This window comes from Megascapheus bottae, chromosome 15 (genome assembly GCF_031878675.1).
Source record: "Megascapheus bottae isolate mThoBot1 chromosome 15, mThoBot2.hap1, whole genome shotgun sequence".
In the NCBI taxonomy this organism is placed as follows: domain Eukaryota; kingdom Metazoa; phylum Chordata; class Mammalia; order Rodentia; family Geomyidae; genus Megascapheus; species Megascapheus bottae.
This window is the reverse complement of record NC_143523.1, coordinates 28,617,209-28,634,199: the sequence shown is the minus strand read 5'-3', so window position 1 is coordinate 28,634,199 and position 16,991 is coordinate 28,617,209. Positions and strand designations below refer to the sequence as shown.

Genomic DNA, 16,991 nt, shown 5'->3' with positions numbered 1-16,991 from the left:
TCTGAGAGCTGAGAATGAGCCCTGAGGCAGTGGAATCTTTCACTGGCCTCATAATTTTGCTTCTATGAAATACAGATTAAATATATATTATGGATTTCATGGAGTTATTTGGTGGAAAACTGTTAATGGATAATTTATATATAGTTTAGATTGTTCTGTGAACCAAGGATCTAAGTAGATGCAAACTGACTAGAGAAAAAAACTCCAAGAGAGTTTATCTTTTTTATCCAAACTTTTAAATTTGAATTAAAACAGCAGAGCTATGCAGCAGAAGCATAAAATTTTCTAAAGGACAAAAATTCAGTGACTCAACCTGTGAAGTATTACATTCATGTAATTTATTAGAAAAAATATTTTGGGAGGTCACAAAATAGTATATTTTAATATGTAGTTACCAGCAGTTAACATTGGTGGAGTATTTACTATATATGAGCAGCAATGTGAATTATTTTGTATGTATTATTTTGTTAAATCCATGCTGTCTCTAAGAGGTGATTATTCTCTTTACAAACTATTAGTTTGTAAGAAGTTAGCTATGATGGATTTTAGAATACTTAAGATAATTTGATTCTAGCAAAGGTAAATCAGTTATAGGTACATCAGTTTTATCTATCATTTATCTTATTAAATGTCCTGTTATAATTTTTTTTGATTTATGCAATAAAATAATTAAAGATAGGAATTATACTACAACTTTAACTGTTTTTGTTGTTTTCAGGGTTTGGACAGAGGTGCCAAAGGCCAAATACCCACTTTCAGCAGTTTTGTTTCAACTGTTAGCCAGAAGAAAGAAGCTGCTGAAAATAGAAGTTCACCTACACATCTTGTTTTTCCTAACATCAAGAATGGTAATAGTCTATATATCTTGGCTGAAAATATAGTACTCAACTATTTAAAAGTTAGATTTCAATTATTCCTTTCTTCTGATAGTCTAGTGAATACAACAACAAGAAATAACCTATGTAAATATGTACACAAAGAAGCAAAATCATTATTTTACATGATTGTTACCTAAAGTAATAATGAAATAGAAAATTCATAAATAAGTTTGATTAGAGAACCAACTACAATAAAACATTTTATGTTTTTATAATACAGTTATGTTAAGCAGCCTTTCCAGCACTGTGACAGAATGCTTGAAATAATTTAAGGAAGTAGCCATTTTGACTCAGTGTTTCAGAGGTTTCAATCCATGGTCACTTGGCTCTTTGATTCTGGGTTGGTAGTGAGGCAGAAAGTTATGGTGAGGAGGCTGTAGCAGAAAAGAACTTCTTATCTCATGGTAGCCAGGAAGCAGAGCAAAGGCCAGAAGAGGCCAGTGATAAGAGGCTCGTATTGGGAAGATTGAAGTTCCAGGCTAATCCTAGCAAAAATGTTCTGTAGAGACTCAACAGAAAAAGCTGGGCAGAGTGGTTTTTGTCTGTCATTCCAGCTCTGTAGAAAGCACAAATAGGGAATCTCAGAATAGTCTTGGCTGAAGATGAAACCATATCTCAAAAACAACCAGAGCAAAGGGCTGAATATGTGGCTCAAATGGTAGTCTGCCTAGCAGTTCATAAACCTCCATTAAAAAACAAAAACAAAACAACTTTAAATTCTTTAAACTTTTTAAAAATAAAAAACTATACTAATAAGAGCATTGTCATCAAGAAAGTCAAATAGATGGAGCTAAATACTGTGTGTAAATGGAATTTAATTTAAAAAGTAGAATTAGGCCAACAGGATAGCCTCTTCTTTAAACTGTAAACATTCTAGAGGAACATGTAGAATTATTTTCAAATGTGCAAATACTCACCAACCTAGTAATTCCTCTTCTAGGAATTGAGTCTGAGAAAATAATGTGGCATACATGCAAAAATATAAAGAATGAGAATTATTTATAGAAGTATTTGAAGTTGGGTGTGGTTGCTCACACCTGTAATCCTAGCTGCCTAGTAGGCTGAGATCTGAGGATGGCGGTTCAAAACCAACCTGTGGCACTAAAGACCTTGTGAAACTCTTATCCCCAGTTAACCACTAGAAAACCAGAAGTGGTGCTGAGACTCAAGGGGAAGGGCAGTATCCTTGAGCTGAAGAACTCAGGAACAGCGCCCAGGCCTAGAGTCCAAGCCCCATGACTGACTTAAAAAAAAAAAAAAAAAAGAGCCAACCTAAATGAATTGATTACTTAAGTTATTGTAAATTTCTAATAAAAAGAATATGTATAGAAAGTGATTAGAAGAGATATTTACAATGCAATTACAAAAAATAAAACAAGTTATACAGTTATAGCTAGACTATGACTTTTTTTTTTTTTTTTAAATGCCAGTCCTGGGGCTTGACCTCAGGACCTGGGCTGTCTCAGAGCTTTTTTGCTTAAGGCTAACAGTCTACCACTTGAGCCAAAGCTCCATTTCTGGCTTTGGGGTGGTTAACTGAAGATAAAAATTCTCATAGACTTGCCTACCCCAGCTAGCTTTATGATCCTTATTAGATCCCAGCAGCTTCCTGAGTAGTTAGGATTACTGGCTTTAGCCACCAACACCCAGGAAATCTCTTATACTTTGAGCAAAGAAACGGTGCTTACAGATCTGTTAATGGTGTTTCCTCAGGGAGGCTTGAGTATAAATTAATGTATAAATCTATTTTGTGTTATCACATGGACTATAGATCACTGTATATTTTCAGTGTTCCTTGCCTTGTAAGAAGACAAAACCATCCTATAGAGTTGAATGCTTCTACACTCTAACTAAACAAAAGAAACTTGAAATGTTTAAGGACATAGTTTCTGAATAGTTATCTAGTTCCCTCTGGGAAGCACTAGTGCCTGTATGCCATACTTCCCCAACACAGTAAAGCAAACCTGTATTATGGTACCATTATAAGAATAGAGCAATAAAGAAATGAACCTATTTGGGATAGGAGTTATGAGAATGATTTCTAAGACATATTAACTAGATAATAACAACTTTTATTTATATAATGCGTATAATTTAGAAAATGTCCATGTGGAGTATCTTTGAGCTTCAATCATGTAAAATAGATAATTTAATACATTTCTTATTGTATTCGTTTTCTGATAACTGCATAATGAATTACCACTACCTACTGACTTAAAAATAAAACTCATTATTGTTCACAGATTTTTTTTTCAGAAGTTTCATAGATAGTTTTTTTTTTTTTTAAACTCAGGGTTCAATAAGCTTGAAATCAAGGTCTTGGTTTAGTTGGGCTCTGAGTGAGAATCATTTCCAAACTCCTTCAGGTTGTGAACAGAAGAGTTTCTTTGTGCTTTTATTACTGATATCCCATCACCTTGTCCAGCTGTCTCTCTGGGGTAACTGTTAGCTCTTGGAGACCACACCTACAGTTCCTTGCCATAGGTCTGATAATATCAAAGCTACTCTTTCAATGGAGCAACAGCATTCCTGTGTTGAATCCCCTTTATGATTCTAGTCTCTAACTTTGTCTCCCAGAACACTGGATGACAGTCTGCTTCTAAAGGATTGGTGTGATGAGATAGATGCTTACCTACCTGGATAGTTCTCCTATTTTAAGGTCATATTTACAGGTTCCAGGGTTTAGAACTTAAGAGTATATCTTGCGGGGAGGACCAAGAGGGGCTTAGTCTAACTTACAACAGAGGGTTAAGAATACTAAGAAAATTGAAATTTATTCAAGAAGCAATAGTGATTCAAAATAAGTGATGGTAGATAACCATCAACTTTTTTGAATTTTTTTTTTTTTTGGCAATCCTGGGGCTTGAACTCAGGGCCTGAGCACTGTCCTTGGGCTTTTTCCTCAATGCTAGTGCTCTGCCACTTGAGCCACAGTACTCCTTCAGGCTTTTCTGTGTGTGTGGTTCCAAGGAATTGAACTGGGTCTTTGTGCATGCTGGGCAAGCACTCTACCATTAGGCCAAACTCCCAGCCCTTTTTTGGATTTTTTTGTTCAAATACTTAGCCTTTGATTCAACCAGTCTGTGACTTCTCTCTACTTTATTCTTTCTATGCAAATATCTTGATCTCTTTACATTGTAAACTCATATATCCACACGTGTAGTTGTATTGACTCTGAATATAGTTTATTTACTTGAATTTCCATCACTTTGTTACTTCTCCCTTTTGATGAATGGGACTTTAGATTAAGTCTTCCACATTTAAGGATGTTTGTAATTCCTTGATTTTTTGAGAAGCTTTTATTATATTATTATTTCTTCAGAAATGTATCATTCTTAGCCATATTATAACTTTCCACCTTTGCCAGTAGCAGAACCTATGCTGGGTATTTTCTAACAGCTTGTTTCCCTGTCTGATCTTCAAGTGGTATTAGAGAAGCTGCAAAAACCCAGCGTGGGTTTACCTAACAGCTGAGGGATGCCTTTCCTCCCTGTATATCACATGACTAGATATGCCTGTCAAGTTGGCTGTCCTTTTAGAGAACTGAGAAGTGTAGGAGTTTTACCTACTATAACAGCTGCTAAAGATGATACATCTTCAGAGAAACAATCTAAAAGATAAGTAATGTAGGAGTTGGGGTTGTGTGGGGTGTAACACTGCATTTTCTCTTACTCTTTTATATTTTCCTTTCTAAACTTATCATGCCCCTTTTCAAACTTATTTAAAACATTTTTAAATAGCACAGAACATATTTTAAAACATCAAAGAAATTCTTTCTCAAACCTTTTAAATATTGTTACATTCTTGGTAATTCAGAAAATAATGGATATGAACTCTCACCTTTACTGTTACCTTGAGAACAGTATTTCATGTGCATCACAGTCCATTTCATGAGTATTCTAAGTAGAGGCCTACGGTAACACAATGAAGTCTACAATTTTTCAGATTGAAAAATTTTGACAAGCTGAAATTTTAAAGAGATGCACATTTGCCACTCTAAAATAGCTAAGGGAAGAATAGGTTCTTTTCTGTTTAAATAGTGATTAGGTCTGGATGGGGAGGGACTGTGATCTATTTGCAGGTGAAATAACACAGACCTTCCCAATTTCTAAGACTTAGGTACAAAATCAAATGCTGTTATAAGACACACATCATAGGACTTACTGCCTGAGAAAAGGACTTGCTGTGTTCCAACTCTACACTAGAAGTAGCTCCAAGGCCTCAAACAACCCTATCTCTAGGGAAAATGAGCTGATTTGGAGTCAAATTTGGAAGATCTTTTCCTAGGTCACAGTGAGTGAATACTTATGGATTTGGCTTTTCGAAACTCTTCCTAGGAAAAGGTTTCCCAAGTACTTAAAGTATTTTGATAAAGTATTCACTTATCTATCTCTTTACTAATCTATATGTTCCTAAGGATTTAATTTTGGAGAAGTAAAGAGTTATCTTTTTACATTAAGTCTAAAGGTTCCCTCCTCTCCTCCCCCAACTGCAGTTTGTGGAGCTTGAACTCTGGGTCTGGGCACTATCCCTGAGCTCTTCAGCTCAAGGCTACCACCCTACCCCTGGAGCCACAGCACCACTTCCGGTTTTCTAGTGGCTAATTGGAGATAAGAGTCACACAGTCTTTAGTGCCTGGGCTGGCTTTAAACTGTGATTCTCAGATCTCAGTCTCCTGAGTAGCTAGGATTACAGGCATGAGCAACTGCACCAGACTTTGGTGTTGTTTTAATTTGTATATGGTCCTGGGGCTTGAATTCAGGGCCTAGGTGCTGTCCCTGAGCTTTTGTGAGCAAGTGTAGCAACCTGCCACTTGAGGCACAGTTCCACTTTCAGCTTTTTGGAAGCAGTTGGAAGAGTCTCACAGACTTTCCTGCCAGAGCTGTCTTACATCTCAGCCTCCTGAGTAGCTAGGATTACAGGTGTGAGCCACCAGTACCTGGCAATAAGTAATATTTCTATGTTTCAACAATCAAAACTATAAAAATAAAATGGGCTCAGATGTCTGTTACACTCCTTTCTGCTGTCCCTTGAATTCTTTCCTGTTTCTATATGCATTTCCCTCCTTAAAAAAAAAAAAGTAACCATGTGCATTAGCCAGCACCTTGGTTTTTTTTATTTAGTATATTCAAGATGTCTTCCTATTTACTATGCACAAAGCTTCCCTATCCTTTAGCACAACCATCTTTCATATTAAATACATTAGAGTTTATTCATGCTTCTGTTTAAGTTGTGTCAGTTCTCTTGTTATTATAAGCAATATCACAATGACAGATTCTATGTATGTAATTGTGGTTATCTATAGTGTCTATAGACTATTCCTAGAAGTGTGTCTGATTTTCGAGTAAATGCTATTTTTTTTTTTTTGGAGGAGGGAGAGAGTGACAGTACTGAGGCTTGAACACTGGGTTTTCCTCATACATAGTTTTTTTCTGCTCATGTCTAGTGCTCTATCACTTGAGCTGTACCTCCACTTCTGGCTTTTTTCTGGTTAACTAGAGATAAGAGTCTCAAATGTTTATCTGCTTGGACTGACTTGGAACTTTAACTCTCAGATCTCAGCCTCCTGAGTAGCTAGGATTGTAAGTATAAACCACCAGTGCCCAGCAGTAAATGCATTTCCAGATTTATGGTGTCCTGGAGTTTGGAATATATCAGTCGCTAGGACCCAGCATCCATGGTACATGTAGCCTGTACTAAAAATTTACTGAATGAAGAAGCTGAATGGCATTTTTTCTGGACTTCTGTCATATCCATCACAAGATGGTAAAACATTCTCTGAGATAGTCCATTTTAAGGCATCTACTTCATTAAAGATGAACTTTTATAGACACTATTTTTGAATATTCTTGTAACTAAATCCATAAAAGAACATTTTACTCATGTGTTTATTGCAGTTTTGCAAGCACACACACACACACACACACACACACATGCACAGACACACACACACACACACAATCACTGAACTTGGTAAAAACTCCATCTCCACAAAAACTAGTGAATGTATTGCTTTATTTGGCATTTATGGCTAAAGTCCTGTGAGTCAGAGGATTGTTTTCCCCATTTCTTTCTCTCTCCCACCTTCAGTTTTATTTTTTGCTAAATGTTCAGAAAAGTCATCTTATAGACATTGATGTAAACACCACCTGTTATGACTAATTCACTCTGGTCTTTCCCTGCTTTAGCATCATGCCACTAGTGAGGCAGTCAAAAGCAGTTCCAAACAACTAAACTGATAAGAAGGACCAGACCCTTCACATTCTTCATACGACCTGCCTGGTACTCACACATTGTCAGTTATAATGCCAAATAAGAACTGCGTCTTTAAGTCAGCTACCTCTACCTGGCAATATGACTGTAAACAGTGACTTAACTCTGTAAGCCTTTATTTACTCACTTTCAGAGTGAGTAAAATTTATGACTTAAAGGATAATTTCCCAGTATGTTGACTTTTGCTTGATCTTTATTGAATATTTTGTTTTTGTTATTGAGACATTTTATGGTTTACTAGTTCCTTTCTTTTTTTTTTCTTTTTTTTTTTTTTTTGCCAGTCCTGGGCTTAAGCTCAGGGTCTGAGCACTGTCCTTGGATTTTTCTCAAAGCTAGAGCTCTACCACTTGAGCCTCAGCACCACTTCCGGCTTTTTCTAAGTATGTGGTACCAAGGAATCAAACCTGGGTCTTCGTGCATGCTAGGCAAACACTCTAGGCCAAACTCCCGGCCTAGTTCCTACTTTTTGTAGTATCCAAGTAGGTTTTCATTTTACTGCTTTTATTAATGATATTTGTTCAGTAGTGAAAATAGTACAGTTTTATAACTTTTCAGGCTGTTTGAATTCTGATTCTGTAATTTACAAACTGTATCATCCTTACAAAAGTAAATCAGTAATTATTTTCCCACTGTAAAGTTAATAAAAATGCTACTCTGTAAAACTAGATATATGAAAAGACGTTTGAAAAATATTCAGTTCCTTGCTTTATGAAATTGAGTAAACAGTGTACATACATATGTATTTACATATCTCTATACACATGTATAAGAGAATGCCAGATACATAAGGAGGAGAGAGCACACACTAGATTTGGGGGGAAGGGATTATTTTTTTTCATTTTTAAATTTTTAAATGTATTTTTATTGTAATTAATAGAAGGGTTACATGATATTTGCCAGATAGAAGGTGCATTACTTCACAAACATTGCTACCCTTTCTCATGTTTTTGTTCCCATTTCCCTCCCCCCACCCTTCCCAGCAATCTTGTTTTCCCACCTTGGGGGGAAGGGATCATAATGTGAGGTTTCCATTACTCATACATTTTTCTTTTTTTTTTTTTATTGCCAGTCCTGGGTTTGAGCTCAGGGTCTGAGTACTGTCCTTGGACTTTCTCAAGGCTAGAGCTCGATCACTTGAGCCTCAGCACCATTTCTGGCTTTTTTTTCTATATATGTGGTACCAAGGAATTGAACCCGGGTCTTTGTGCATGCTAGGCAAGCACTCTACCACTAGGCCAAACTCCCGGCCCACTCATACATTTTTCTAACAAGTCAGCATATGTCACACATTTTGAATGCAATCAACATTTCCATAGTAATGACTAAATTAAAACACTCAAATTTATTTAAAAAACATTACTAGCACTTCATGATCTCATGCCAACTACATTCCTCCATCCTTTTCTCTAGGGGTAACTACAGTTCCCTTTTTCAGGATTCAGTGTATCCTAGCAAACAAAGAACAACTATTGGAACATCTGACAAAGCTCTCATTTGAATGTGATGTTGTACTCAATGTCTAGGAGAAATGTGGTCTCCAGCTGTCTATAAAGTACTGTAGGTTAGAGCTATGAGGTAAACTGAATATCCTTCACTGATTCAGATAGAAGAGTAAAATGAGGTGAATAGAGAGAGACCTCATCATACTGGCAGTCCAAGTCAGGTGTGGTCCACCCGTCTTCTATCTTCACTTAAAGAAATAAGACTATAAAGGCAATTAGGAGTTTGGTGATGACCCACATCAAAAGCTATTAATGGGCACTGGGAGCATAGCCTAGTGGTCAATTGCTTGCCTACCATTCACAAAGCCCTGGGTTCGATTCTTTGGTGCCACATACTTAGAAAAAGCCTGAAGTGGTGTTGTGGCTCAAATGGCAGAACGCTAACTTTGAGCAAAAAGTGCCCAAGGATGGTGCCCAGTCCCTGAGTTCAAGCCCCAGGACTGGCAAAACAAAACAAGACAAGACAAAAAAACGTATTAATGCTCAGACTACTTCTGTTCTAGTGTATGCAAAGTAAAACTCAGGGCACTGTGACTGCTGGTTCATTGTGTAAGATATCTATGTCTGTATTCCTGACTCTTTACCTCTCTGGAAGCTTCGAGAACCATTTCTTTGTCTTCCAGGGTTTTGAAATTTCATGACCAATGTTCCTTTATGCTGCATATTTAATAGCATCAGATCATGTCCTTACCAAAGTACAGGAAAATTTTTTGAAATATTTTGTTGATATATGCCCTCCCTTCTGCTTTTCTAGCTTTTTGTTCTAGGTCTTCCTATAATTCAAGTGCCAGACTTTCTGGACACTTCCATACTTTCCTCATTCTTTTCTTTTCTTTTTTTTATCTTATAATTTCAGGAAATTCCTCAGAACCTTTCTATCCTCTTCTTTCCTCCTTTCCTTCTTTCATTCTTCCTCCTTCTCTCTTCATTGATCTCATCACCAACATCTCTAGAATGAAAGGCAAGCACTATAACCTCCTTTCACTTTATTTTGAGACAGTGTCTCACTAAGTTGGCTAGGCTGACCTCACACTCACTCTGGCCTGTTTACCCCAGTAGCTTTAACCTCAAAATAATAAATAAAAACAAAAATAAACCACTAAGTATTTTATATGTGTAATCCTGACTTAATTAACAGTTCTTTCTCCTGCCCTGAATAGTTCATATTTTTATAGAATTTCATCCCATGAAGAAAATTAGTGATAGCTTTTCTAGAGTTTCAGTGACTTGCATAAAATTAATAAAATTATTTACTCAGCCAGCAATAGGATCTAGTCCTTTACTTCCAAGACTGCTGCTTTTCCATTACTATGGAACTCGAGTATAGAATTTTGCAAGAATATGTTACCAGCAGGAAATCTTTTCATGCCATTACTTCCTTTCCAGCAGTTCAGAGGATAAAGAATAGTCCTAGATTTCACCTGTATATGATCTACATGCTTCCATTGCCATCTGCACTGACTGTCCAGGAACAATCTTCATGTGGCCACTTAAAGATAATGTTGTGGGGCATAGTAATATTTGGAGGGTCAAGAGTTCAAGGGCAGGGGCCAGGAGTTTGGCTTAATGGTGGAGGGCTTGCCTAGCATGCAGGAAGACCCAGGTTCAATTCCTCAATACCACATACATAGAAAAACCAGAAGTTGTGTTGTGGCTCAAGTGGTAGAGTGCTAGCCTTGAGAAAGCCCAAGCACAGACCCTGAGTTCAAGCCTCAGGACTGGCCAAAAATAAAGTTCGAGTGCAGCCTGAACTACACAGTGAGACCCTGTCTCAAAAAAGAAAAAAAAAATTCAAATGCGTGGAAGAAAATTTAAGCTTTAGCTGGGAGATAATAGTTCACATCTGTAATCCTAGCTACTCAGGAGGCTGAGATGTGAGGATTCTGAGGATCATAATTCAAAGCCAGCCAGGGTAAGAAAGTCTATGGGACTATTATCTTCAGTTAACCACCGAAAAGCTAGCAAAGTCTGAGGGGCTTCATTTCCAAAGAACTAACATAAAACTGGGTTGGAGGTGTGACTCAAGTGAGTAAGCTTAATAAGCAAGCTGAGGAAGCATGAGGACCAGAGTTCTAACCCAACCCAACACTGACTGACAAAAAAGGAGAGAAAAAGAAAAAAAACAAACTTGCGCGCACACTTGTGCATGTGGTGTGTGTGCGTGTAAGTCAGGTCTTCATTTTAGTGACTACAACTGTGGAAAACTGCATATGACACTTCCTACTAGTCAGCCTACAAAAGCAGTGAGCTGGCAACATTAGCTAATGATCTTGATACCCTTATCCATAACGGGATTATGATCTTCACATTTTAAATATACTGCCAGCCCTCACCACACTGGCTTCAGGCATTTTACTTAATGTTTCTAAGCAACCAACTAAAATTGGCAACAGTGTATTAAAAGAAAAGGAAAATGATTACTGCTTATCAATTTAGCACAGAGTGTTCCCAAAGTATTAGATGAATGAAACCTAAATAACAGGTTTTCACTGATAAATGTATTTATTGCTTTTTTCAATGTATTATGATCTCCCATATTGCAGACAAAGTTACATGTGACAGAACAAAGGTTTTCCTATTCTATTTATGATATCACTTTGGGATTTAATTAATCTCCATCACCATAGTTATTGATTTTTCTCTTTTGAATTAGGTTTTAATAAACCATCTGTGAGACCAGGCAGAAAGCCTGCGTCAGGAAACAATGCCTTGATATTCAGGGACATGAGAGCAGCTGTGAGCTGTTATTTTTCTTTCTTAATAACTGAATGTCACATCCTGTAGTTTGGCTTTCATTCACTGATTTTGAGCAAAGGATTTTTAGCCTTTCTTTCTGAGTCAAGTTTTTTAACATAGTATGTTAACATGGTGCATTACTCTTTAGTACAGATTATCTTCTGATCTAAAACTAGATTCAATCTAGGCCTCTGATTCTCTCTTCCACTTTTAATCCTCTTCATCTTGGCATTACTATTTCTCCCCACTCTCAGGCTCTGCCAAAATCCAGTGCACTAATAACGCAAATTTCACTTTTTCCTCAGCATGATATTAATAAATGTAAGTAGGTATTAAAATGTGTATATGTTTGGTTTGTGACTGAGTTAATTTATATTTTAATTAGTCTGTTGCATTTAATAGTGGTGTTTTTAACCAGATTGAGAAAAGTATGTGGGAAGAGATAGGATTAGGTACTATGTTATTTCTCTTGTCTTTTGTTGCCCTTTGGTTAATCTCAATTTTGTTACCGTATCTGACTTTGTTACCAGGTGTATTGTATATACATTTATTTGTTTATTTGAAATAGGAAAGGGAAGGGGAAAACAAGATAATTGGGAGGGAATGGTGGAAGGGAAATAGATACAAAAACATGAGAAGGGGTATCAATGTGTGAGAAGTAATGCACCTACTACCTGGCAAATGTAACTTGTAACCCCTTTATACATGACCCTGACAATAAAAAATAAAATATATTTTTTTAAAAAAAGAGATAGGTGGGGCCAGGAGTTTGGCCTAGTGGTAGAGTGCTTGCCTAGCATTCACAAAGACCCGGGTTCAATTCCTCAGTATTACATAAATAGAAAAAAGCCAGAAGTGGTGCTGTGGGTCAAGTGGTAGAGCTCTAGCCTTAAGAAAGTCCAAGGGCAGTGCTCAGGCCCTGAGCTCAAGCCCAGGACTGGCAAAAGAAAAGAAAAGAGAAAAGAAAAGAAAGAAGGAAAAGAAAAGAAAAGAAAAATGAGAGAGAAAGGATAAGGTAAGCCTGGAAGAGCCTCTTCCTGAAGAGGAAGAAAAACTATAGAGGAGCCACAAGAGATCACTGTAACAAGACTGCTGGTGAAGAAAACAACTATCACGTATTAATTTCCTGCCAAAAGGCCTTTTCTTCTTCATTAGTAGAAGTTTCCAAAGGATAGATGTTATACTTTGTCCAATTTGTGCTTGCAGCACAAATGACTAAAAATTGAATATTTACATTTTTAGTAAAGGATATAAAATCATTTATAGATCTAAACTAAGGGAATTTAATAACCTATTATGTATTGTCAGTTCCACAGTCATCTCATCTAAAACCATTGAACAGTTAAACAAACTGTATTGAAACACAATACAGTCATCATCAGCATCATCTAACTGCATATTAGAAATCAAATCTTGTGCCCCTCATACTCAGGGAAAAGCCAAATAATCTATTTCAATAAGCTTTCCAAATGATTCTGGTATATAAAGGAAAGCTTGAAAAACATTTCTGTTGAATGCGGAAAACTGACATCTTTATCTTTTAATACAAAAGTTTTTTTTTTTTTTTTTTTGTCAGTCCTGGGCTTGGGCTCAGGGCTTGAGCACTGTCCTTGGACTTTCTCAAGGCTAGCACTCTACCACTGGAGCCTCAGCACCACTTCTGGCTTTTTGCTATGTATGTGGTACCAAGGAATCGAACCCAGGTCTTTGTGCATGCTAGGCAAGCACTCTACCACTAGGCCAAACTCCCGGCCACAAAAGTTGTTTGTAAATATATCTGTGTTGACCACTTTTCCTTTGCTGTGATGGGGGAAAAAAAAAAAAAACTGAGAAAAATCTACTTGATGGAGGAAAGATTTATTTTGGCTCACAGTTTCAAAAGTTTCAGACTGTGGTAAGTTGACTCTATCACATATGGGTCTAAGGCAAGCCTGAACATCATATCCAGGAGAATGTTGCAGAAATAAAACTGCTCACTTAATGGAAGGTAGGAGTCAGAGAATAATAGAATCCAGAGACAAGGCCTACCCTTCATTCCCTCAGTAACGTATTTCCATACTAATTAGGTTTGCCTTAGCCTGTTAAAGTTGTTGGTAAGTCCAAGGATAGACAGATAGTTGAATGAGAAGATGAATAAAGAAGCAAGGAAAATCTTATAATTACATCACTACTGTGATTATTGAGATGTCTGTATTTGCTTAGTTGAAAATATAGCCTATTAAGGTAGAAATAAGGGGCTGGGAATTTGACCTAGTGGCACAGTGCCTGCACGAAGGCCCCAGGTTCCCTTTCTCAGTACCACATACATAGAAAAAGCTGGAAGTGGTTCTGTGGCTCAAGTGGTAGAGTTCCATCCTTGAGAAAGCCCAGACAGTGTTTAGGCTTTGAGTTCAAGCCCCAGTCCTGGCAAAAAAAAAAAAAAGAAAAGAAAAAGAAATGAAATCAGTCTACTTTGGTAAACATTGATATTTGTAATTACATTTAGAATCTATAAAACAAATGAGCAAAGTCAGTTGAGCAGGTCTAAGGCTAAAAATACTCAAAAATGAATGATTAAATTTAAGAGGTTTTACAAAGTGGCACACCATCATTTTGAGTCTATGTAGCTGACCATATTTTCAGATCCATCATTTTTTACCAGCTATCTGACATACATTTAAATTTCACATATATGATTCTGAGTTCTATATCCTATTTGTCCACTTATTGGATAACACATGAGTGTAATACTATCTCGGTTACTATAGCTTCAAAAGTTTTGATATCTGGTAGAACAAGATCCTACTTCGTTTTATTTTTAAAAGAAATGTGTTGGCAATTCTTGTCCCTTTGGCCTTCCTTTTGCAATCCACTTTAAAGCTCCAAAATGTTGCTGGGATTTTTATCAGATTGCATGGACTCTACAGATTAATTGAGGAAAATTGACTTATTTATTGTATTTAACACTTCCAGTATTAGTGTGGTAAATAGTTGTACTCTTTCCTTGCCTTATATTTACAAGCCAGGACTGGCAAAAAAAAAAAAAAAAAAAGAAGAAGAAGAAGAAGAAAAATAAAAGGTCATGAAATGTAACAAAAAGGCAAACATACTGGCAAATATTTTTAAAAATTCCTTCAAGGTGTGGATGTAACTTAGTGGTAGAGCATGTGCCTGTGATGTACAGGGTATATGTTCAGTCCTCAGCACTGCAAAGAAGCAAAATTAAAGCTCCTGTAATTTGGTTAAAAGATTGACTCGCCAATAGTTATAAAGAACATATATTCTAATGCTAATAAACACTAAAAATACTGCATTTCTCTGGAATATTTCTTGAAAACATTGTTAAAAAGGTAGTTGCTAAGTGGATTTGAGAGAATGGAGATATGGAAAAAACTCTTGTGTTAAATGTACATATTAAGTTATTCTCAAAGATAACCTGCTTTCCATCTATTGAAAGTATAATCTTTTCCTAATAAACCTTATTATCACTTTCATTAAAACTAAAATACTACACACATTCATGTAAGGTACTGTGACTGACATAGCCAGGAGAAGGTAATCCTGCTGCTGCTCAGTGCCCTTCACTGTGATGTTTTTCTCTTGTGTGATGCCCAAGAGAATTAATATTTTATTTTATTTTTTTAAAAAGGCTTTTCTGCTCATGTTGAATGAGCCTGGCATTTGGTAACTTGGAAGTTGTGTGATTAATTACTGAATGCTTTCTGATACTTTCCAGTGAGAGATCTACCACCAATTTGCCTTGATGTTAGACAAAAGCAGCGAATTTCTATTGATGTATTATCATCTGAAGTGAAGGCTCCAGTCCTTCCAGAACCACTCCTTCCTAGCCAGCCCAAAACTATGAAAGACTTTCAGTAAGTTCCAGCTCACTTTCTTATATAGACTTTTAGCTATATTTATTGTATTCTTTATGTAATTTAATATCTTTTGCGAAAAATTCATCAAAAACTTGTAGGTCAATAGAAAATCAAGAGTAAAGACACAGATTCTGTGTCTCAAGTTAAAGTTGAAAACAAATTATGACTATCAGATAAAGGGTAAAAACATTCAAGCAAAAGAAAAGAAACAGTAAAACAATGAGTCAATATAGGGGAAAAAGCTTAAAGATGGTGATAAAATAATAAAACTCTGACATTTAAAAAAATCCAGCTACTGTTTTATACATAAGAATGTAGAGATACAAAGAATGAATAGTCTCTACACACTTGACTGCAAATAAGATGAAATAGAATGACAATTAGAAAGGACATGTCAAGAATAAACTTTTTTTTTACAGCAGGTAGATGAGAAAGTTGAAGTTTGATTATAACATAATCCAGTAAAGAATTGTATTTTCATATGCTGGGTATAGTGGCTCACACCTGTAATCCTAGCTACTCAGAAGGCTGAGATCTGAGGACCACTGTTCAGAGCCAACCCAGGCACTAAAGTCCATGAGACTCCTATCGCCACTTAACCACTAGAAAACCAGAAGAGGCACTGTGGCTCAAGGATTGGGCAGTAGCCTTGAGCTGGTGAGCTCACGGACAGAGTCCAGGCCCAGAGATCAAGCCCCACTACTAGGGGGGATATTTGCCAGTCCTGGGCTCGAGCTCAGAGCCTGAGTATTGTTCTTGGACTTTTTTAAGGCTAGAGCTCTACCACTGGAGCCTCAGCACCACTTCTGGCTTTTTTTTCTATGTATGTGGTACTGAGGAATCGAACCCTGGTCTTCATGCATGGTAGGCAAGCACTCAACCACTAGGCCAAACTCCTGGCCCAAGAATTATATTTTTATAAAGTATGTTTACATTAACCAGATTTCTGTATCTGGTCTCAGTATTTCAAAGTGCACAGCTGATAACACTTAAATGTAGAATAAATGATACTTTTATCTGAATAATATTTCTTTATATGGCTAATGTATATTTCTATTTTAGAGAAGATGTAGAAAAAGTTAAGACATCAGGGGATTGGAAAACAGTACATGATTTTTATCTGAAAACATTTGATTCTTTCCCAGAATTAAATACTGCATTTAAGGTAAGAATATATAAAATGTACTTTCATTCATTTTTTTAGTCGAACATTTTCCTCAAAATATAACTTTATCTCATTACCAACAATGAAACAACTTTTTAAATAAAAATACATGTATAATATATATATAGAAAATATTACTTAAATCATCCCTTAAATATTGCATTATTTGTATTATTATTAATAATTGGCTCCTTTCTTTTACTTTTTCCATTCTTAAGGCTTAAACTCAGGGCCTCAGCCTACTACTTGATTTTTTTTTTCACAGCAGGCTTTCTTCCAGTCTTCCTTTCTTTCTCTCTCTCTCCCTTCTTTGTTTCTTTCTGTCTTTCATCCTCTCTTTTTTTTCTTTTCTTTCTTTCTTTTTCTAGTTAGTTAGCCATAGTATCTCAGACTTTTTTGCTCAGGCTAGGTTCAGTCCATCACCCTTAGATCTCAAGTTTCTGAGTCACAAGGATTACAGATGAAAGCCACTGGCACCCAGCTAATGGCTCTTTTTTACATAATACTTTTACAAATTACAAAATAGTAAAATGTGTCAAAGAATAATGTGACTCAGATATTAATAAATAGTTCTTAAAAT

At 36.3% G+C, this 16,991-nt stretch overlaps 1 protein-coding gene across 1 annotated transcript in view; it reads left to right on the top strand.

Moving 5' to 3' along the window:
* Positions 1–16,991, top strand: part of Hectd2 (HECT domain E3 ubiquitin protein ligase 2) — a 65,518-nt gene that overhangs the window by 13,673 nt on the left and 34,854 nt on the right. Inside the window, exons 2-4 of the mRNA XM_090346276.1 lie at positions 719–848; positions 15,105–15,243; positions 16,309–16,411. Of these exons, the coding sequence (XP_090202402.1) occupies positions 719–848; positions 15,105–15,243; positions 16,309–16,411 (372 nt within the window). The remainder of the gene's footprint in view (positions 1–718; positions 849–15,104; positions 15,244–16,308; positions 16,412–16,991) is intronic.